Consider the following 24773-nt stretch of genomic DNA (forward strand, 5'->3'; position numbering starts at 1 on the left):
TTGGGGTAAGATTGATTGATTTCAGGTTTTAATCTGATTTTTTCTATGTGCTTTAGCTGTCCAGTAAGTAGTAGAATGAACCTTGCCAATTAATTTTTTTCTCCCTTTCACATTAAATCTACTTTTGCCAATACATATGTCAGTGATTCTATAAGCAACCTTAAAGCACTCATTCATGATATTACTTGTCTAGCTGCAGCAAAAATGGAAGCCACAGATGTGGAGAAGGAGAAATATAGTTTTATTAAGTGCAAAAGTGAACAAAAGCCACAGTAGAAATCGCTGAAATGACCCATTACCTCAAACCAACTATCATGTGAATTCACTTATACGTGACGAGGCAAGTCATTACAACTACAGTCTATAAAGGAAATATTAGCAGTTCCTTTTCTCTATGGACTGGCAAACAAAAATCAGGCATTTCCAAGGTCTGATTAATGTCAGTAATTCAGGATACAAGAGCAATAAGAACAACATCTGGCATTAGTATGAGTATGTATATCCTTAATTTCCCTTGTCCTCCTTTACCACTGATCCTTAATTTCCCTTTTCCTCCTTTACCACTGCATCATGGGCAGTGAGGATCATCTATAAAGTGTCTGTGTCATGATACCTCTCTGTGCAAAAACACTTCCCCTTTTATAGATGTTGAGTCATTCAATGTGCATCTGCTTTGCTGGCATTCAGAAAACTTGAGAGTTAATGGCATTTAGCTTTCAAACGTCCTTATGTATAATCCTCTGTTAATCTGTAAAATCTCAGGGCAGACAAATTCTGTATGGTGTCACAGGCTTTAGGGCATGTCTTCATGAGGTCTAGCAGGTATATGCAGTCATGTTGTTTCTCCAAGCTGAGGTGAGGGGGCATCCATGGCAAATTCAATTTCAATTTATAGTAGCTGATTCTCATAGAGGGTAGGCTTGGTCCAGAGCTATTAACAAACCATGGGCACCATCCACAGTCACATGTGTAGTAAAACACATTTGACATATAATTTTTTAGGCAATACATTGATGACAGTATATGAAAAACTACATGGCTCAGGAGAAAGTTTAATACTTCAATTAAGTATTAGGAAAATTACTACCACTTTTGTAAGATCTTTGGCCAGAAAATTGATGTGCCTGGTATGTCTGATGGCATTTCTGTGCTGACAGAGAATGTTAAAACTTTCTGTGACTAGAAAACATGGGAAACACAGGTAAAGAAGGACTGAACATTGTGAAAGATTTGAGATTTGGAATGTAAAGGTACACATCTCCAGAGGAGAAATCCTTGTCAGTAAAAGCTTACACCAGAGAATGGCTTTTGCCTATGAACCACATTTACATAGCTCTTTAGTTGTCTGACAGAGAGGAGACCTCCTAGAGCTGATCTGAAGGTCCCTACAGATGTTTGCTTTATTTCTTCGCTCCTTTTCCATCTACCTGTTAACCTGGCAACAGTGTTGTCTCCATTTTGGAAATCTATACTTAGCCTTTTCTTTTATCTAAACATCTTCCAGAAACTATGCGTGATCAAAGGATATTTGACAAAAAAATGTTTCATTCCCATGAAATTTGAGACATTGTCATGACACCCAACACTCCAATTGTATTTTCAAATGCACTGAGAAGGTAATGGAGCTCCTCCACCTCTGTGAATTAAGTGGCACTGTAAAAGAGATGCCTTCTCAAAACCAGCAGTAATGGCATACAAAGCAATGACAAGAGTGGGCAGAGCCTTGATGATCTCCTAGCCACCTGACAAAAGATCTTCCAAAATTATTCTCCCTTGACTTCTCCCCACTGATGTTAGGAGGAAATATGGTTCCATTTTATCCAGGAATTTATGTGAGCTTGGTATCTTCTGTCAGGCAGCTAAAAATAAGGGAGGATTACCATAGTTTTGAATAGCTCTTCTAACATTGTTTTAGAAAATAATATTAAGACAAGAGTTCCAAAGGGTTAGGTGTGTATATAAACACCTCATTTTCACCTAATTCCCCTACATGCAATAGCTGAAGGCAGATCAGGGTATAACAGAATCATAGAACAGGTCTGTTTGGAAGGGACCACAGTGGGACATCTGGTCTGACCTCCTAATCAAGCAGAGTCATCCCAGAGCACATTGCACAGAATTATGTCCAGTCAGTTCTTGAATATGTCCATTGAGAAAGACTCCACAACCTCTCTGGGCAATTGGTTCCAGTGTGGTATCAGCACACATTAACAAAATACCATTATTTCTATCCCACCCCCCTCTTCTCCCAGTCAAAATGAGCATTTGTAATCGTCTCAGTGAAATAGGATGTAAACAGCCTTTATCATACCTTCAAATGATTCCCAGTTGTAGACCATGTATGATTCAGTAGTAAATACTGTTAAACCATCCAAAACTGCCCTACTTTTTATAACCTCCCTTTTCTCAGTTTGGGTTTTTTTCTACTTGATGTTGCCCAAAGCCTGAATGCCAAGCTCTTTAAGGCAGGAGCTGTTTGGGTCTACTTACAATCCTTAGAAAATAACAAAATATAAAAACAAAGAGCATCCTAATAATAGGAGATTGTAAGTACTGGTTTATTTATTGAAGGGCCTAAAAAGCATATGCAAGTAAAAATAGTATCATTCTACATCACTGAAAATCATGAAATAAAAATGTTTTTCATTGTGCTTCATGCCATGTGCTAAGTCCTAAGCAGAACAAAACTTCTGTGCCTTGTGCAGATTGCTGAGGAAACCTTCTCTGGGATAGGATTTACCAATTGGGGTTGACATCCTGGCCACTGCAGTGACCTCTGCATTCTTCTCAGATCTCAGAGCTGGCCTCTTAATCAACTATTTCCAAAAATATTAGATTTAGTTCTACTAGTTAGAAAAACACAGTTTTCTGCTACATCTTCAGTCTCCAGAATTGTTATATGATTGCATTAAAGTCACAGCCCTCAGTCCAGGGCTGAGCAGTTTCTGAGCCTGAGTCAAGGTTACTATAGTGCCCTTTGGTTTTTGTCTCGATAGGCTTTGCTGGCATCAGATAACGAAGGTTCTTCCAAAATCTGGAATTCACGGGAAGAGATTTGTCTTTTTTCCATTTCACCACCCTCTTTGATGGTAAAAGTGACAGTGATTCTGGCAAGAAATTGTAGTCACTTATAGGCATATATTCAATTAATATGATCTTAGTTTTCTTTTCAACTAGAGCTTTATGCAGTCCACTCTCAAGTTCGTATATGGCTCTGTCAGAAACATAGTTCTGGCTCAGTATAATGATTAATCTTCTGCTTTTATCAATGAATGAGTGGATATCATCAACAAGTGCTGCAAATTAAAGATAAATGTATTGTTATATTAAATTGAAAGGATAGGGACAAAATCAACTTATCTTTTAAATTCACATATGTACTAAAAATGCCCTTCTTATAAAGTGACAGCATGTAAGTATCCTGTCCTTATGAAGAGATTAATATGTATTAAATATTAGGAGTCTCCAAAAATTAACTCAGGTATGGTGAAAGATTGTTCTCTAGAGCAGACATAAACCTACTGATAATCTCCATCTACCCTAGACTGCTGTCTGGCAGTAGTCACATGGACAGAAGGCAACAGCAAAATTAGGCTTCCCCCAACCAGACATCTCTTTGCTCTTTCCTAATAGATACCATTGGAGTGATTCCACAGAAAGGCACAAACAGCAGCTTCTCTCCAAGTATTTTGTAACCCTGGGGTTACACCTTCCTTTATAACACCAAACACCCAAATCTATTTCCAGTAATCCACGGCTGAGAAGACCAGCATGTGATGACAAAAGGAGTGCCAACTGTGTTTTAGATTGACTTTTGGTATGAAAAGTGATGAATGAAAGTGAATGGTGATACCCTTTAAATATCAAATTGAATTTTCATTAACAGCTTCCAGTGCTTGTTTTAACATCAGGGGACAGAGTCTACATGAACCAGCGATCTAGAAAACATTACTTGTAGAGAAAGGCAAAGCAAACTGCAGAACTAACCTAAGCAAGAGAAAACTGAGGGTAAAAGGAGGGTATGAACAAGGGTATTACAACACCAAAGGCTCCTGTACAAAGAAGGAAATACTCTATGTGTTCACTATGGATCAGACCAGAGAAAAGGAAATAATCTAAAACTATTGAAAAATCAGGCTGCACACTTCAGTAAACAATTTTTTAATACCTAAAGAATGAGAATAGGTAAGAAGAAAGGGCTTGAAAGAGCTGTGGCTCTTCTCAGGATAGAAAATTTTTTCAGGAATGGATATAAAGGGACAAGATCCTGATTAATGAAGGAGGGTAACTGATCCTCTTGTTCTGCGGTTTGTACAATGAAATTTCATTCCTCAACTGGATCTTTGGACTAAATGGAAACTCATAGCACCTTTTATCCAAGCAAAAGGCAGGTGCCAGATACATCCATAGGCCAAACAAAATTCCGTTTCTTATTTCTATTTTGTTATGGCACCCATTTCATTCAGAAAATTGTTTCAACCATCACGTTGAAGATACAGAAAACATACAAGTTACCTAAGAATTACTAGTACCAGAGTCATCAACTGCTCTGTGCAATAAATGTGAGTTCATTCATTGGCCCTCAGCAAAAGCAGAGCAAAAGCACTGTTACTGGGAAATATGTGATATCTTCTTGTCCTCACCTTAACCTTCTTGATGCTTGCTCTTTGATCTTTTCATCTTGATTCTTTACAATTAGTGATTTATGTATCCATGTGTGAGGGTATATGAATTCATAAGTATAACTATAAAATGTGTAAAATGTTTGCAACCAAACTTTGCATGCACACAGTCCAGATTAAATGAAAAATGCAACCTTTCAATGCACAACATGTGACAGAATTCCTTCTAATTATAGACTTCTACCTTTGTGTGAAAACAATGAGCCTATTTAATGACAAGAATATTCAATACACTTACCTCCTCCAGGGAATACATCCCTCTCAAATATGCATAACTTGTACCCAAAGTTTTCTTCTAATATCATGGGCAACACCTTCAAAGCAAATTCTCTCTCTTCTTCAGTAGGAGAAACACAGTCTTTCAGGTAAGACACAAATGCATCATATTCTTTTCCATCTGAAAATAAATCAACAATTGTTGCCTTGTTATCAACCACTAGAAATCCAGTATCTGATTCACTATTCTGGTTTTCAAACTTAGTATCTCCATGGCAAAGCATCTAGAAATTCCTGATCTTTCTTCTGAAGACTTTGAAGAGTCTTCAAACACTCTCCTTGAGATTTAAAAAAGAAATTTAAGGTTGATACAAAAGATTCTGATTGCATTTGGAAAATACTTGAAAATATTTCCTTTCTACATTAAGGTGTTTTTTAAATAAAATCAGATTAATTTAACCATTTAATGTCACATCTGTGAAAATCAAGATATGAAGGGAAGCAAAAAAAGATGTCTGTTAACTGAAAAAAATTGCTGTTTAAGTGGTGTTGCAGATTTCAACATTTATTGTACACTCTGTTGAACCGTATCAAGTGGAATGGGTACTGGCAAAAGAGAGAACAAACCAGTTAATTATTTTTGTTATGAGAGTATGGCATGTCTGGTCTGGGTTGGGGCACTAATATACAGACAGAAAATCAAAGACCAATCCAGAGGCCAGGTCTACCACACTGCCACAGAGCAACTATCAGGGCTGATACACCAGCACACGTGCCTTTGCCTGTTAAACTGCACTTCTTTGCTTCCCTTTCTGAATACTTTACTGCATGTAGTTCATAAGAGAGAGCACAAAGTAAACACCATGAAACCCACACCTTCAAGAGCTCTAGGAATAGGAAAACCACTGCCTAGTACCCAACAGGCAGCTCCTCCAGGGCAGCACAGTCCAGGTTCTCAGAGACCCTCCCTGAGTCACTGTGGTAGCTGATACCAACAAGGAGATAACACTGGCAGGCTCCAGTTACATCCACCCATTATCCAAAAATTCCCAAGCATTGCAGTTTATTCAAGTTATATTCAAGCTGATTTAGAGACCAAGAAAGACCAAGAAAATCAGACCCATATATATAGCAAGTTTTGTCACCACAATTTTCAGAAAAATTATTCCTAAAATTGAGTCATTCTCATGTTTGCTTGCTGTGAAGGCCACAGAGCTGCTGCCTGGTAAGATACTGGGAATGTGCCCTCCTGCTCTCCTTAAGGGCATGTAGTGACAAACCTATAAATGTGCAATGGCCTCTACAGCCAAAGAAATATTTTAAGCTTCACCTCACTGAAGGGCATCAGTGAGGTGAAAACAAATTTGTGTCAGTCTGCCCATCTGAAAACTCCAGAGTGTTCATCCCCCCCATGGACAACTGAAAACCCCCATGGACAACTGAAAACCCCCATGGACAACTGAAAACCTCTCCACCCCAATCAACTTTTGTGTTTTGCCATGAAGAACATGGCAGAACAGAGCTCATCTGAACAGCATCCAACCACATCCCTTCCAGTGCCTGCTCCAGAGGTAGCTTCTCCACTGTGTTTATCTGCTGTCATTGCCACACATATACAACAAACACATGTTAGCACCTGACCATCAAGTTCTTTTTTATATATTCTTTGTTTTTTCTCACACTACTCCTGGATTTACGATAATTTTTTTATCTTCCTCAAAGCTGATTTCTTCATAGAACCTGCCAGAAAATATTTTTCATCAATATGCTTATTTCAATGTCAGCATTAGCAAAGTCATACCTCCAGCAGTATCATCTCTCCTGCAAATATGTCTGTAAAATAGAACGAAGTCGACCCTAAACATCACAAACACAAACACCACAGCTATGGCAACAAATGGAAATAGCAGAGCAAGGACCATTCCAGTGGTAAATACGTGCATTGGCAAGTCTTGGATCTTCCCTGTAAGAGAGAAAAAAAGCAAATTATAGCCTTAACAAAGAGTATTATCTAACAAGATTACTGTATCAAATACTGATGGCACCTAAAAATCACCTAAAAAACCCCCACAATGTTGATGGGAATCCTTTCCTGCTAATGGTTCAAGCACATATACATGCCACACTAAGAGAAAAACTAGAAAACATCCTTTAATGCAAAAACAGGAGAAACAATCTTGGACACAAATCACAGTTCATTTGTTTGTGTGCAAGGTTTGTGAGATCAAGACTGACATTGCAGATCCTCATGGATGTACAGCATCTTAAAATGATGGTCACTTTTGTGAAGAGTTTCCTTCAGGTTTTTTATTATTTTTTCTTATTATCTACCTTTCACCCCTCTCTCAGTCCCATCCATAAGTCCTTAAAGTCCCATTTAATCTCTTTGGCCAAGATACTGCTGCATTTTTTTGCTCTAGTCCCTTTCAGGCCTTTCATTATTATTATTAATCATTATTATTAATCTTTTAGTTCCAAAAACAGATTTTTAACACTTAAATCTTTGTGAAATTTTTACAAAGACATTCTCAAGACATGCTTATTGTAGTCTGTATTTCTTTTGCTTTGCACTCCTCCTCTCCCTGTCTGAGAGCAGGAAGAATCACCCGGGGTTGTTAGGTCCAGCACTAGATGTGTGAGGGCCTTCATAAGCAGACAGTATTTGGAGCAGTGTTTTGAAATGCCCTCAGGATTGAGAAGACTGATTAATAAATTATTTCTAGATTATGCCATACCTTTCTTCAGCTTTACTATTTTTATCTGTGTGGTTTCATCAGCTTGCAACCTGCAGGTGAAATTATGATGCATGTCCTCCTCTCTTACTTTTTTAATCCGTAGGAGCCTTGTGATATAGAACTTGTTTCCCAACCTGCAATAAAGAATGTCATTAGCAACACTATCTGTGCAAAAACCTAAAACCACCTGAGAGGCAGATTTTGAGTAAAAGTTTCTGGAGAAAACACTCAGGGTGTGTTTTTTACTGAATTTGCAGTTCCACAAAGTGTAGGACATTATTACATACTAAATGCAGCATTTTCAGGAAACCTACTGTAGTGTTTTGAGTTCTTCTTCACATATTGAAGGTTCATTCTCAGGGATACCTGTGCATTGTTCTGGAAACGTTTGGTTAATTAACCAGTAGAGGCTGGCATCTTCTTGCATATAATCACCCAAGGAACCTGTGCAATTGAATATCTCTTCTTTACCTAAAAGAAAAAGCATAGCATAGAAGATTTAGTGAGAAGTAGTATTCATGTACACAGCGCAGTAAAGCTTTCCAGGAAACATAACCTATAAGCTGTGCTCCCTTCTAAATTTTGTAGCCCCTGCTCAATGTTTTATAGGTGTTACACCTGCACTGGTGGTGGCCTCAGCAATCATGCATTGCAGCAGAGTGACAATCATCCATTGCTTTCTCTGAGATAAATCGTCAAAGCCAGGTGGGTTTAAATACACCTGAGAATTTCAGGCTTTAGAAACCTAAAGGGAATTGGACTTGATCTTTATGAGTCTCTTCTACTTGAGATATTCCATGATTCTATAAACCAGACTGTGTTCTGCAGTCTGAGAACAGAAGAGGAAAACCTATCACCAGTGCTCCAGGGCCAGGTAAAAGTAAGTAACTGGTAAGGGGAATTACAGCCAACTAATTGTAATAGGGAAACTATATATGATTTACTGAACAAAACCAAAGCACCTGCTGAACATGCACAGAACAAATTCTTATCTCAGTATCACAACTGGAAATTCCTGAATACATGAAGAAGTCATTTACTGCATCAGCTACTTGTTCCATTTCAAAGCACTAAGTGTAACTGAGAGGAGCCACCCCATAAAGTTCCAATAGCTTTAAGAAATTGCAAAACTAAGAGGACAATTGTACACTTGGAATAAATAAGGGCAGAAGACTGTGGCTCTGGAGTGTGAGATTTTTTAATTCTGCCAAGGGAAGCTTGACCTGAAGCTAGCTGCAACCACAGTTTCTAGGTTATTGCAGCATCATTTCTAGGGAAATTGGTTATTGCAGCATCATTTCTAGCATCCAGAATGCTCTTTAAGCCAGGAAAAATGCATGTTATTCCTTCTTCAGACCATCATGCACAAACACTTTCCACTAAGCAAGGCCTACCCAGCAATTCTCTAAGAGCACACAAAGCTTCTCAAGACTTATCAGATACTTCTAGAACCTTCAAAGCAAGAGCCAGCTGAAAAACTGGCCATCATAGATTCAGACCTTAGAAATCCAAATTACAGTTGCACAGACCTAACCTAGTATCATTGGCCTTACAACTCTAGCATTTCCACCATACACAACAGTTGTTTGGAGGAAAATATCATAGAACACCATCCTAAGCAATGATAGATTTTAAAGATCATGGACCCAGCTCATCCTAAATTCCCTTCACTCTCCACCATGCCATCTGTCTCATCACTCAGCAGGAAGTTCAATGACCTTATCAAATGATCCTATCAAGGCAGATAAGGGATGGAAGACAGGTGTTGTTGTTCTATTTCTAGAGTCCCATATTGTTGTTATCAGATTTCTAAAGTCCATACCTCCTTGGTGCGTTCTTATGGCTGCAGATCTTCACAGCACAGACTCCTCCTGCATGCCATTCTCTCTCAGGTCAGGGCTCCTCCAAGGCTCTCCCTGACTGGCTTTCCCACCCCCTTTTATCCCAGTCATCTTCATTGGTTACAGCTGCAGCCCAATTAAGGACATCACAGCTGCAGCCCATCAAGGACAACCGGGACCTCCCAGGCCAAAGCCTATACACAGATATTCAAGTACAGATATTCAAGTACAATACATTTCCTCTACTATATTTCCCCCTTTTCTTTTACTTACAGGACTAGGTTTTACATACAGTACTTCAAGTACAATACATACATTTCCCCATGACTCAAAGGCCATGTACAACACACATAGCTCCTTGCTCAAAGGCCATACTCTTTCACAGCTCCTTGACCCAAAGGCCATGCTCTTTCACAGCTCTTGGCTGCCACAGCTTTCAACTACCTCATCTTCTACCAAATATCACCACAGCTCTTGGTTGTCTCATCTTCTGCTAACTATCACATTAGGGTCACCAATTGTTGTTGTTCTATTTCTAGAGTCTCATATTGTTGTTATCGGATTTCTAAAGTCCATACCTCCTCAGTGTGTTCTTATGGCTGCAGATCCTCATAGCACAGCCTCCTTCTTCTGCATGTTGTTCTTTCTCAGGTCAGGGCCCCTCCAAGGCTCACCCTGACTGGCTAACCCACCCCCTTTTATCCCAGTTATCTTCATTGGTCACAGCTGCAGCCCAATTAAGGACATCACAGCTGCAGCCCATCAAGGGCAACCAGGACCTCTGGGGCAAAGCCTCTATACAGATATTCAAGTACAGATATTCAAGTACAATACATTTCCTCTACTATAGACAGGTACTTCATAAGCATTTGATGCCAAACCCTGCTGACTTCTAAGGGCTGGGACAAGCACAGTAACTAGGAGGAAATGTGCAGAAAGGGCATTCTGGGAGGTTGGAAGGTATGGGGCATCATAGGATTGGTACTACCATTGGAAAAAGGACTTACCAAGCAGTACTGATAGGAAAGAAGGAAAATTAGCATCTGAGGTCCTAGATGAGTAAATGAGATACAGGTATGAGCCACAGAGGGAGTAAGACTTGGAGAAAGGAAAGATTAGGTAAGAGGAGAGGAGAGATTAATTACAGCCTCAATCACAAAATACTGGATCCTGTCCAAGACTGTGTGAAGCCTGCAGATCATTTTATCTAACCTCCTTCCAGCTAGAAGCACAGGTAAGGTCTCTTGACAATACAGATATAAATGCACACACTGCCAGGACTGTCACACCTCACACTCCTCATTTCCCTGAAGAATAACATTCTCAACCACATCAGGTAGCAGCAGGATTACTCATTACTGCTGTTCACTGAGTAAACCATACATCTTTTACACATTCCTTCATGAGGTTTGCTATCTACAAAAGAAAGCCATGGAGAGATGTTTTATCACCACCTTCTCTTGCAGGCTGTAGCAGCAGCCTCAGATTCAGCCTCTGTGAAAGGGTACATTTAATGTACTTGTGTATCAGTCATGGAATACATTAGGCAAAGCATTACCAGATGTGAGGTTAGATCCCATACTGGATGATGCACAATTAGTATGATTCCACTTATCCAGACCATCAACCATAAAGAAATCAGAAAAAAGCATATAGGTAGAGTAGCTACTTCAAAGATATTTGTATTAATTTCATACCTATTTCTGTTTCAATTTCTTCATCACGTCCAACTATCTCCAAAGTGAAAGCCTCTGGTGCATCTAAAATAGAAGTATTGTTATTGAAGTAATACCTCACCTGTGTTCTTCCACAGTAAAAGTTACATAATTGCTCCATATGTAAAATTAATCACAAACACTCCATTCAATTCACAGAACAATATCTGGGTTCTGGTGTTACTGAGTAGCTTAAAACCCAGTATGTCTTGTTGAATTTTTTTCACATACATATTATACAGAGTACAACCTCAATGGTTGGAAAGGCTCTTGTGTACAATTCTTAGTAGTCTGTATGGCTTACTTAGAGCAGCTATTTTGAAAAAAAATAAAACTGTAGGGAAAACATACTAAATACATTTTCCAAAATTGGTAATATCTCAACTTCCCCTTTTTTACTTCTCAAATTATTCTGAAGTAGTTCAGATTACCAGACTTTTTCCCCCTGGTATATATTTATCAAACAAGAACTGCAATTTAAAATCTCCTTAGTTAAGTGAACAAAAATTACACTTCAAAATTTTAGAAAGCTTTCTTACCTTCTTCTACTACAAGTTTAATTGTATTTGTGCTGTGGTATATTGTTCCTTCATGACTGATTAAAATTTTACAGGTATATATCCCAGAGTTCTGTACTGTTAAGGCTCTAAAATGTAGCTCCCTCTCTGTTTCATGTTCATAATTCTTACAGTCCTGCATCAATAAAACCAGAAAATACTATTCTGCAGCAAACATGCATTCAAAATATTAAAGAAATTAAGTTTTTGGTTTTTTTTTTTTGAAACAGTGCCACCATCACCTTTTCACACTCTCAATTACATGTATCTTACCCAAAAGAAATGCAGGCCCAATTTTTATTCATGGTCACTTAAATGCAACATTTGAACATTTAACCCATTAGAAGCTGAGAATACTGCAACTGAGGAAAGCTTAACAACCTGTGGCCCTATCCATCAATGGTCCCATCCTCCCAGGCCCCCAAAGACAAGAGAACAGGGCTGTAGCTCATTCTTGCCACGCTACTCCAGATGCCTGTACTACATCAGTCAAAATCCCTTCCTGAAGCTGATTGATCTGGGGGTGAACAGGGCCTGTTACTCCAACCAGGAGACCTGAGAGGAATAAGGAGCACACCCCAAAGAGATGATTTGCCAAAAATGAACAGAAGTGGATCTGTTACACACTGTTCAGAAACAGCAAAATTGAAAAGTTTGCAATTACTTTGCAAGTACATGCCAACTGTAAAATAAAAATCTTGGCATCTCATTTAGCATCAGTACAATATCTGTATCAGCAAAGTAGCAGCTGGCTAAACCAGCTGCTGCCAAAATCAGCAAACAGACATGCACATCAGATCTTTTCTCATTCCAAACTACTAGTTTAATAACTTCTGAAACAGGTATTTTTTTAAACAAATTGGAAAGCAGACAAAAGCTTTGTTTTGTGTATCTGTCTAAAGTTTTTCCCCCTAATCCCATGAGAAATTAAGGCTTTACAATATTTGTAGATGCTTCTAAAAATTTGTTTGCAATTAATATTTCCTGCAATCAGATGTTTTGTTTCTACAGCCAATGATTTGAGTGACACTGTTTCAGTAATTACCTTATACCATGTTATGCTGTCATTTTCATGGACAGACAAATCGCTGCATTTCAGTGAATGACCAGTTCCAGCACTTTTAATTTCTGTAGTTAAATGATTTTCATTGAAACAGCTGCTTTTATTTCTTTCAAGTACATTCAATGTCCACTTTTGAATTGTGATATTTTGTTTTCCATTGCTAAGAAAAAAAATAGCAAAATCAGTTTTAGGAGCTTTCTAAAATAATGCAGCTTGGTGAGTTACAAAACACAAATAAATTCTCAAATACATCTGTTAGGTAAAAAGTACTTCTACAGTGAGCAAATTACATTTATTCCCCTTTATCACTTTCCCACTCCCAAATTAGTGTAATTTCCTTTAACCAAACAGGTTACCTAAACTAAATGCACTATCACAAGACATTTGACAATACAATTATATCTATGGAACATGACAATATATGCTACATTGACCTGAACAAGGATGCAACAATCTGTGACATCATCCATAGTAACATGAGAGCATCAAAGAATTTTGGAACTTGAATCAGCTGAAGAATTTGCAGGTTTAATTTCATATGTGTTGCTAAGATTAAAAGCCATGACAGAAAAATATATTTGTAAAATTAGAAATGAGGTAGGTCATTGTTATTTAGATATCTACTAGCTTCTATCCATATATTCCTTGAAAGAATCAGATTATAGCTGTAATTTCACTGTTTGATATATCCAAATACATGACTACCAAGGGAAAGGAACCTGAAGAACTTTTATTTGGCAAAGTTAGAACTTAAGAGAAAGCCATATGCTGCTGTCAGTTAGTGGGTGAGATTCTGTCAGTTAATGGGTGAGATTTTGCAATTAGTGCATAGAGCTCTCATTTGTTTTCTGAACAAGCAGGGCCTGACAAAGGAAAAGCAGCAATCACAGAGAACTTCCCTCCAATGTCAGTCATGTCTTCATAAATATGTTTGAATCTTCCTGCCTCCAAGAAAAGAAAAATAAATTTCTTCCAGAACTGCAACTAGTCAAGAATTGTTTCAATGAGAAAGTCCAAGAGGACAAAGGAGTTGGAATGGAGAAAAGCATCCCTGGTGAGTACATCAGCTTAAACACCATTCTTGACATGTCTTTTGAGTGTACAAGATTCAGAAGAGCTATCACAACATCATTTTTATGATGAATTTAGACCAAGTCTTGGGTTGTTTCTTTTCTGCTTTTTAAGCTCCCGAAACAAATGTATTTATGTATTCTGCTCACCCTCTTTGCATTGTAGCCCTTTTTCCAGCTACAGAGGTTCTCTACTCACTTAAGATGTTCATTACTCCTAGCTGTAATTGACTCTTTAAACCAAAACATAGTGGTTTTGGTAAATGAGCTAACTATGCTGTCACAAACAGGAAAAACCTTACCAAAGCTTTTCCATCAGAGAAGAGCTCATGTGGGTATTCACGGTGGGTGGAGCTCTTCTCACCTATTCTTATTTACAAAACACCTTATTTACAGATTTAAATCAGAGCTACTAATCACAGTCAGCAGTGGGACCACATCAGAAGTGACCCTGTTATTGGACCTATTTTACATATTTTGTTTAGGACACGATCACCTGTGACCCAGAAAGGCCTTTCCCTCCCTGACAGCAAAGGTACCTAAGATAAGTTTAGGTGTGGACATAAACATTAGTTCCAATTAATTCCACTGAGTCTGTGTGTTTCTTTAGGCATCACTCTGCTAATCTGAATACTGTCAGAGAATTAATTACAGATCAAGCCATGAAATGCAAATGATTTTACTCTCTAGATTCAGCAGATGAAAGAAAAAGGTCCATAAAGCCACATGTTCTCCCCATCACTGTTACTCCATAGAGGATTTATTCTGTGATCCTATCTGGGGAAACCACTCAAAGTGGATCAAGATACTCTACCTGATGAGCCAACATCTGGCAAGGAGAATGCCCCAGGAAGGTATTAAAACCATACCAGTGCAAACATAGATGAATTTTTTCATACATAATTTCTAGTTGTCTGCCATGTAGCATGGTTTTCAACACACACACACACAAAAAACCCCATTTAGTTGGATTTTTTTAAACTGCTAGTGTCTGAATTGCTATATATTTTTATCATTGTTTTGACTTGTTAAGAGTCTCCAGTGATATTCTGTCAGGAACAAAACCATTTCTGGTTTAACAGCTTTTCAATCTCCCCCCTCAACAAACCCACCAAGAAGGAACAACAAAATCCAGCTTGACTCAGAAGATGATACAGGGAAGTGAAAGCCCTTAGAGAATATAAACCAAGCTTACTGGATACATAGCCAATTCTAAGTAATCCCTTAGCTGCTTTACTGCAACAAGCCAGTGTTATCTCGATATTGCAATTTTCTGCAGAAGCTGTCACTCTGCTTTCCAAATTGCAGTATTAACTTTATATGTATGCTCCCATGGCTTTCAGTTGTTCTAAACATATTGAAAAATTGAGCAATATTTGGATTTTAAAATTTATCATGTGTTTATCATGGTCCTCTACAGTTTTTTGGTTTTTTCGGGGGACCTCTAAGTTCTCTAAATTTCAAGGTTACCAAAATAGAGCAACCTGATGACCTGATTTTTTGTACTCTGTTTTTCTCTTAGACAGCCACAGGATACAGGCTATAAAAAAACCCCATACAAATTACAAATCTTTCCAAAGACCTGTGACACAGTTTTTGCTGCTTACCACACTTAATCTAAGTTCAGTTTTTATTTTCAAGAATGTTGCTGAAGATAGACTCATTCAGCCTATAGGTGATGTCCATTGATTCCTGAATTTGTATCCTAAGTCTAGAGTACTAACAAACACACGTGAGCATGTCAGCACACATATATTCACACTTCAGCTGTCTATGTATGTCTCAGCAGGACACATCTGGTTTACCTGTAAAACTTTTGATTACTCTTTAAGCAAAAAAAAAAAAATGTGGTTAAAACATCATAAAACCATTGTTACATTACTTTCACCTCTTGCTTCTTACATACTGTCAGTTGTAACACATCAGAAAAAAAAATCCTACAAAAAAAATCCTACATTTAATTAGTTTGCAAAATCTGTCAACATGTTGTCTTCTTTTCTTGAAAATCTGAAGTATATGTAATTGTCACATTGTTCCCTGAAACTGCCTAAAGTTATAAAATTATTTCCCATGTAGCTTACAAACACCTAACTCTAAATTAAATAGTTAAAAATTAACAATATAAATAAAAATATACTTAGCATATCTTCTTTCAAAAGTAAAACTTTTAACCTACTATAAATACTCCGAAATTAAGGTAATTCCACTCAGTCATTCTTATTAAATTTTAAACAAGTACAGTAGCCCACAACAGCACATAACTTTTCCTTACAAAAACTTCTAAAAGTCCTCTGCCTCTGCAGTTAACAGTTTTTGCAATGTCCTTCTGTATTTACTGAAATACAACTCATTTAATATGCCTGCCAATACTGAGAACCACCATATGAACTAAGCCCAAGATCCCATTAAAATCCCGTGAAAAAAATCCCCTAATGCCTATTGTTCCAGCAGTGAGACCTGTGAAGAGTTCCCACAGCAGGATTGCCAGATTCTGGCATCATTCTGATCCTAACAGAAAATATGGGCCTAACAGAAAGAAATTTAAAAATTAAAAAAAAAAAAAATTAAAAAAAAAAAGAAGAAAAGATGTTTCAGAGTAAGAAATTTTTTCCTCAAAAATACTTTCTTTCAAAACTGACTTTTAAAATGCAGCATGTAACAGTTCTAGAAGACAAGACAAAAAAGGAGAAAATCAAAACTCTCAATTCCAAATGAATGCTTTGATGTAAACAAAACTTTTTTTCTGAGTTTCTCTCTTAAGCAAATGAGTAAATCAAGAAATTTCATAAAAGATTCTGACATTTTTGTTTTCCAACAATTCCTCATTTTAAAAAACTTTATTTTGATAGTTTTACTTCAGTTTGTGTCATCTCCTTCTTCTGTACGTGAGGCTGCTTCCTTTGGTTTTGAGGTATACACTTTTTCATAGAAATTTTGTAGAAATCTTGTGACTTACTGTGGATTTACTGTCATTACCCCACGTCCTTAAGGTAATCAGAAAACCACAATGATCATGAATTAAAGCTGAGTTTATCACAGCTCTCTTCTCTTTTGCCCTTTATGAGTATTTAGGAGTCATTGTGGCAGTCTCCTTCAATAGCCTGGCAATTCAGGTATGACCTCCACCTACCTTTCCCCTTGCCAAAATTAGTCAGTCTGCATTTTGTGACACTAATTAGGTGGCATTGGAGTGAGTTTTTAGATTTAATAGCTTTTTTTTGAAGTGACCATACAGAAAACTGATCAACACAACAAAACAGCACAACAAACTAGACAGACTACCATATTCATCATCCCTAAAGAAAATCCTCTTGAATTTAACATAGATTAATAGAATTTTTCTCAGTATTTACCCTACAATTAAAAATATTTTGCATTTCATATAACATGAGTCAGTACTTTTTAAAATAATATCAGTAAGGAGATAACAGTAATGATACGTGGAAGAATTAAAAAAAAAAAACATTTTCAGCTTCCAAATTGACTTGGAAGTTAACAATTGAAGTCTATCTTAGAACTGTAAACTATCAAACTTGAGATATTTCTGGAATAAAGTGGAGAGCATTTTTCAGTATCCACAGTCCCATCCCCTTTATAAACCTGCCTAGAACTTTAAAAATATTACTTGGAGAACAGCACAAATCATTACATGCAAGGTGATCTTCAAATTAATCACTGCTTCAACTGTAAATGCTGAATTATGAGTTAGTCATAAGAACTTAGTGCTGCAGACTTTTGATTTAATCCCTTTCAAGGTGTTCCAATGAAAATTGCCACCAAATAATGGAGGCCCATCCTCATTTCTCCTTTTAACCCATGGAGTTCTATAGCAGTAAGAAATCAAATCCAATTATTTCATTTGTTCTTTGAATGGCTCCATGCAGGCAAAGGTTTGCACAGAAAGCAGAATTCAGCTATGCTATGTTTAATCTTTACTATACAGTTAGATGATTTGGCAAGCCTCATAGCATGAGATCCACTCAACACAGCAAGCAAGAACAAGTCTGGGGAAGAAGACAAGCAAATGTCTCCTTTTTCTTGGCAGTGGACAGAAGGGTTGCCTGACACTCATTTTTCTTTGGTAATTAATCACAAGCCAGCAAAAATGTTACCTGCCTTATCAAAAGGTTTACAGAACACTTAAAAGGCTGAAACTCCTTATAGATATTTGTAAATATTTCAGGTCTACTTTGATAGTTATTGTGAAATGAAGTGGGAAATGACACTGCAGTTAAAGCAGTTCCCTAAGCCCCTTTTATATGAATGCCACCAGCTATAGAAAACAAGACAAAGAAATTATCTTCATCATAGATGTGCACAGGCAAGACATTTACCCACTGTGTTGTGTACCCACCTGTGAATGACAGAGTAATTCCCAGAGTCACCGAGTTCAGCTGGCCAAAACTCCAGAAAATTCATTTGTGAAACAATTCTGCGTGTTTCCTTTATCACTTGCTGCTTGCCAGCACTTTCTTTATACCAGTTTATTGTATATGATTCTTCCTGACAATGTTCTTGCCTTGACTCAAGATAACAAAGGAAAAAGTATTCTCCTTCCAGAATATCAATGGAGGCACGAAGGGGACACAGCTTCTCTTCAGAGAAAAGGGAAAAAATATATTAGGAAGCCATTATTTTATTATTTCAGAAAATTGCATTAGCCTGACTTTAAAGTGATTTGCTTGCTGATGGCATTTTATGAAAAGACTTCTTTCAGTGAAATGGTTAGGCAGCATTTATTTATTTATTCCTGCACTATTTGCTAAAAAACTCAGCCTTTTTCAAGGTTTTATTTTATCTTACCAAAGCAACACCAGAAGGAGAAAAGGACTGAAAATAGAAGGACATTTCCCTATCTCTATGATTATTTCACATGAGTTCAACAGTGTCAGAATTACATTGGCTCAAAAGGCAGAATCTGGCCCCACTGTACATTAAAGCAGCTGCCACAAATGGAAGAGGAGAGGAGAAATTCTTCACATATGGTTTGACTTGACAAACATGTTTGAGATAAAAGCACAGATCCTATAAATTAACATTTGCATTTCCTTATCTTCTTAATTAAAACTGAATAATTATGTAGATATATTTCTGAAAAACTTCAAATATCTTTGGAAAACTGCCTTGGAATGAGATTATGTGTGTAAAATTTAGTCTTTGAGTCTGGCTTTCCAAACACATTTCCCAAATTTACTTTTGCATACAAAAGTTATTAAAAGTACGGAAAAGGAACCATGATCAAGGATTAAGAGTCAAAAATAAAATCAGACTTCAGACTCTCTTTCTCCTGAGGTTCTCAGAGATTAGCAACTATTGTGACCACACTTCTGAATAGCACAAAAAGAAGCAGACTCTTTCTCTTGTTTTCCATATCTCTTCATACAGTTATGGCCACATACAACATCATCAGGTTTCTCCAGGGAGCATCCTTGCTTTTTCATTTCATAATTTTGGTGTTTAGGACCAAATTTCCCAAGTCTAGAGCTGGGCTGTAATTGCCAAACCTTGGCAATTACAAGGTTTGGCTGCAAAAAACAAAACTTGTCCTACTCCAAGCAACTGTCAAGAAGCTGGCACATATTTTGAATGTTCTATTATTGAATTGGAGACTTTTACTTACCAGGGGCAGATTCCATGATCAACGTTACTAAAAAAATCATCAGAATCATTTTCTTGAGTTGTTTCTCATTTCTTCTCCAAAAAAACGAGAAACTGAATTGCTCTTGCTTGTTCTGTAAGCCTATTAAAAAAACCAACAAGATTCACAGTTCACCACAAGTCCAGTGAAACAGATTCCTTTGAGCATGTGAGCAGTGTAACTATAGCCTGCTGCTGAGAGGGCTTTCCAAATGGGAAGCTACATATTTGTATCATAACAGCTATTTTCATACATCAGGTCATGTGTCTAGATTTTTCTTTGCAATTTCATTTCAAATTCAGAAAGCACTGCGGGATTTCCTTGTACCATTTTCTTATTTCATGGATGCATTTTGCAGTATTACAAGAGCACTCAAATCCTGAGCCAGCAGATATCTACCACAGGACAGGACAGTGCTTTTTTTTTCCCACAAAGAGAATAAACTTTGCAAGACTGGACCTTGTAGAAACAGCCACTGGAAACTTCCCTTGCCTTCAATGAGAGCTGCACAATGGTGTAGATTGAATATGTTGATGGCTAACTTTGAGCCTGTTGGAAAGCAATGGGACGTGTAATTTCTTTCACAATTTGTTCTGTGGGGGCAATAAGCTCCAGCTGAGAGTGCTAACATTTCCACTGAGGGGGAGGACAAGAAGCAGCCTATATTCACTTGCTTCATTTGTAGTCAACTGATTTCAATGGCAAGTGAAAAACACCACTAAGACTGGCTTACAGCATATTCTGAGGTTCCTCAGAACAGCAGGTACCAAAGACAGAGCTGCTTCTGAGACTCAGCCTCTGTTTTGCTTACAAAGCAGGTGAGATACACAATCAGCTCAGTCCAACCCCTGAATCCAAAACAGATAACCTTGCTTAGTGTGACCCAAACATGGGTGGATAGATGGGACAAAAACAAATGAAATGTATTTCAGAGATCTGGGAAATCTGCTAAAAACTCTCATCAGTAACCCATTTCTTTTTTTATTGGGTAAACCTGTTGCAATTTGAGAAAACACAAACTTTGAGAGACTGCCCTAAGATTTAGAGTCAGAAAGTTCCTGTGACCTGTAGATCTGGAGGCAGGAGGCTACTGCATTTCCAGCAGTATTGCAGGACACCAAACTGGGTAGCTGCCCTCCCTCCCCTGCATTTCTTTGTTCTTTACAAGTGTGCCATCATCCCTTAAAGCACTGCAAGGAGATGAAGGAAGTATTTCACATCCCTTTTTTATACAGCCTGGTAGGCAGATCCAGATTTAGAAAGCTAAAAGAATCTGGATGGTGAATACTGCAACACACAATTTCAGTTCCTTATTACACATGGAGATTCAAACTCCTACACTTCATAAGGGAGGAAGGTCCTCTTTCTTCAAATTCTTGAATTTTGTTTTCCTTTTCTATCCTATCACATTCAGAAGAAATACAGCTGTTAGTGACTACAAGACTATGATCCACTACATAAAGATAGAATCATTTAATGCCAGATCTTTAATTCTAAATCCACTTCTTTTTTGGTATATCACATCAGCACACAGTAGAAGGTTGGTTGAATGCACACAACACAATGGAAGTGACTTAGTAATGACCATGTTTGAGATTCATGACTACTAAAAATCAAGACACAAGACCTCAGTCTTAGTCTCTCATTGCTGTTGAATCTGATCAATTTGTCTGAAATTGTTCTACTGTAGGCTAAAAAATTTGAGCCACACAGTTTGAATACTCTTCACTGAAAAGTTAGGAGGGGGCAAAAAAGGTAAAAAAAAGCAAAGTGCTTTTAGTGAAAGTCAGCTAATCGAGAGAGAATCTTTGAGAAACAGAATAAGATTTTTAATTTTCAGAAAAAAATTGAGACATTTTAAAGTAAAAGCAAAGATTCTCTACCTAATAAAGGAGTACAGAAATACTAATGGGCAAAATTCTAAGGTAATAGATGGAAATGACAGTTTCAATGAAAATTGATTAAATTACAAGTTGTCTATAAGGCTCAAAGTGACAACAGCTTTAAGCATTTTATTTATGTTTTATACATGTTTAAAACCACTGATGGAGTTTTAATAATAAAATATGGTTCTTTAAAATGCTTGTGCCACTGTGAAACCAAAAAACAATTTCAAACAAACCAAAAGTTTAAATTCTGTAAAGTGGATTACCAATGTCTCATGAATTAGAAAATCATGCACCATTAAAATTATTCCCCACTTTTCAAGAATCACCAGAAGATTTTTGAATGAAATTAGGCCAATACACAGAAGTGATTGATCCTCAGTTTTGGACAAGTAACTAATTTTGATCAACACTTTTGGAAACCTCAATTTGGTCCTGAAGGGTTGTGACTTTCTTTTAAAAAAAACCTCAACAGGTTCTTCTAAACATGAGACTGTTCTAAAAATCATCTTGGGGGTTGAGGAAGGAAAGCACTAGTCTTTCCTCTTTAGGAACAGATTCCTATGGAATTTAAGTATTTTTTAAGTATTACCAGACAGTGCCATAATTTACGCACCATTGATGAAGAAAACAAAAATATTTAGCAAACAGTTGTCTTAACCATACTAGATCCAAGCAGCATTCTGCCAGGATTGCAGTTTACTGGTAAAAATTAAAATCTGTCTTAATTTCAAAGAACATAAGCAAAGCTGTTTACTTACTATGGAAGTCTTGACAGGTGGAAAGTGGATGGAGAGGGAGTCTTCCAAACTCCAGAGAGTTGCTATTTGAACTTACAGCTCTTCTGAATCTCATTCATCACTGAAACAGAGTTGTCTCTCTCAGCAAGTGATTCAATACATAGATATTTCAGTTTGAAAAACCTTCTGAAAAGGGAAAAGAGAACTGTTGATTACAGGAAGGAAAATGGAAAAGGGAGATGGGAGAAATTCATTTCTGCTAGCATTAATGAGTAGTTTAATAGCAAGTCCTTAATATTAATATTTTTAATAGGGCATTTGAGAGCTGATACACATATGTTTTAGGCATAATCTTCTGCTCCTACCACTTACAACAGCACTGAAGGAGCCCATCCTCTTCCAAAGCCACCCAGGTGTGAGGAAAAGGGCTGCAGACAGTGCAGAGATGGCAACAGGGGCTGTGGGTTGAAATAAGCCTTTATCAGGAGCTAAACTGTGTATGACAGCTGGGTAATAAGGGAAAAATACAGTGTGGGCCCTGGACAAAGGTGTCCGAGACAGGTGACTCTGGGGAGCACTGGGCAGTGCCATGGACGGGGAAACACGGCTGGGTGGGAGAGGGAGAGGGTTGGGGACGGGCAGGGATGGGACAGGCAGGGATGGGGACGGGCAGGGCTCGGGACGGGCAGGGCTGGGGACGGGCAGGGATGAGAAGGAGCAGGGTTGGGAGCTAGCAGGGATGGGAACGGGCAGGGCTGGGAACGGGCAGAGCTGGGGACGGGCGGGGATGGGGACGGGCAGAGCTGGGGAAGGGCAGGCTTGGGAATGGGCTGGGATGGGAACGGGCAGGGATGGGACGGGCAGGGATGAGGAAGGGCAGGGTTGGGAATGGGCAGGGCTGGGGACGGGCAGGGATGGGGACGGGCAGGGATGGGGACGGGCAGGGCTGGGGACGGGCAGGGTGCCCCGGAGGGCTCTCCGGCCAGCGAGAGCGGCTGCCCGCACACCCGCCGGGATGGATGCCGTGAGCGGGGCGGGCGCTCGGCTCCCCCGAGCGAGGGGAATGAGGTGTCCGCGCCCAGCCTCGGCCTCCCCCGGGCCGCTGCCCTACCTGGCTGCAGCGTGGCCGGGCGGAGCGGAGCGGTGCCAGCCGGGCCCCGCACGCCCCGAGGTGCGCCCCGCCGGCACTGCGAGTGATGCTCGGCTTTTTTAGGAGGCGGAGAGGGGAGGGGTGTGTGCGCCTCTTCCCTCTCACAGCCTTTCAGGGGACGAAAAGGCTTAAGGAGGTGATGCCTTCCGCTGTCTTGGGCCGAAACGCCTCTTCCTCCGCTTTTCCGCTGAATGCGCATTGTAGGAGCGTGCTGGGGGTAGGACGGAGTGCTAGGAACGAGTATATTGGGCTGAGCATACCAAGTTTTGCCTCTGCTACAGCTTCCTCCCCATCCCGCTGCCTGGTTTGAGAATGAGGCGGTGCAAAGAGCTAACACTGAAAGGCCGATATTCTGCAAAGACATCAAAAGACACACACACGCACACACACACACACCAAAAAAAAAAAAAAAGAAAAAAAAGAAAAAAAAAAGTTCTTGTGTAGTTCTTCTTGTTCTTCTTAAGTTCTTCAGTTCTCTTAAGTTCTTAAGTTTTTACGACAACATCCCCTTCAAGGGGATAATAATGGAAACTTTCAGGACATTAAACAGTTTGTAGCTCCACTGCTGCACTGTGATTGTATGTATTAACGTCTAAATAAGCCATCATGCCATTAGTTGAGTTTGCTTGTTAGCCAAATGTTGTCATATTGGAACTGTGGTTCAGTCAGGGGTTTCTGACAGACATATTTCTTGTTTGAGTCCTGTTCCTAAGTAAATGCATGCTTGCTGTTGTTAATTCCATGAATGCTTTTTCTGCTAAGTACTGCACAATGATTCACTGTACTTCTAAATAAAGTTATTTTGATAACATCAGGAAAAAAGTCATTCCCTCAGGAATCCTTTTATTTGCATATCACCCTTTTCATCTTCAGAAATTTGTTTGGTGACAGCTACATTTTGGGGTTTTTACCCAGGACAACTGCTAGTGCAAAAGTTCCCAACTTCAACCGGAGGGGACTATTTGGAGGTAAAACAAACAGACTACACTTAAAAGGAGGGAGGGATTACACAGGGCTGGCTTTCTTGCATATTTTTCATTGCAGAGGTGAAGAGAAGAAACCCTGGAGTGTTTTACTGTCTAACCTTGTTTGTTTTCCTCATCACAGAATGAAGCATATGTCTATAACAATTAGACCTTTGCATAATGTAAATCAGCACAACTCCAGGAAAGTAAGCTAAGGATCTAACTAAATATAACTGCTTTTAAAATGTGTAGAAGATACTTTGCAGTGCTTTTGAGTTTATGACTTAGTACCTGATTTCAAAACCTAAAAGAAAGCAGATATCATGAAGATGATAATGATTTTATTTGACAGTCTGGAAACTATTTAGCAGCCAGCAAAAAAAATGGTAAAGTAAAATGTCATCAGCTTTTTACTTTCACAGACTGTCTTCATAGTTACAGTTTGGAAACTTCTTTTTTTGACTCAGTCTTTTACAGCAATATTTTCCATAAGCTTCTCTCACATTTATTTGCTT

The 24773-nt window shown here is 38.5% G+C and overlaps 1 protein-coding gene across 1 annotated transcript; it reads right to left on the reverse strand.

The window, feature by feature from the left end:
- Positions 1 to 220: 220 nt before the first annotated feature.
- On the reverse strand, positions 221 to 23700 carry IL18R1 (interleukin 18 receptor 1). Its single transcript, XM_071430774.1, has 13 exons — positions 23255 to 23700; positions 22516 to 22601; positions 22165 to 22329; positions 19500 to 19619; positions 18234 to 18474; positions 12792 to 12969; positions 11729 to 11882; positions 11172 to 11234; positions 7948 to 8104; positions 7634 to 7767; positions 6700 to 6861; positions 4921 to 5079; positions 221 to 3296 (listed from the first exon to the last, which is right to left on the reverse strand). Exons 3-13 carry the CDS (start codon positions 22256 to 22258, stop codon positions 2896 to 2898), a joined length of 1863 nt encoding a protein of 620 aa, XP_071286875.1. The 5' UTR covers positions 22259 to 22329; positions 22516 to 22601; positions 23255 to 23700; the 3' UTR covers positions 221 to 2895.
- Between the last annotated feature and the right edge of the window lie 1073 nt (positions 23701 to 24773).

The sequence above is a fragment of the Agelaius tricolor genome, unplaced genomic scaffold, assembly GCF_023055355.1.
Source record: "Agelaius tricolor isolate 1412-34295 unplaced genomic scaffold, bAgeTri1.0.p SCAF_7, whole genome shotgun sequence".
Classification (NCBI taxonomy): domain Eukaryota; kingdom Metazoa; phylum Chordata; class Aves; order Passeriformes; family Icteridae; genus Agelaius; species Agelaius tricolor.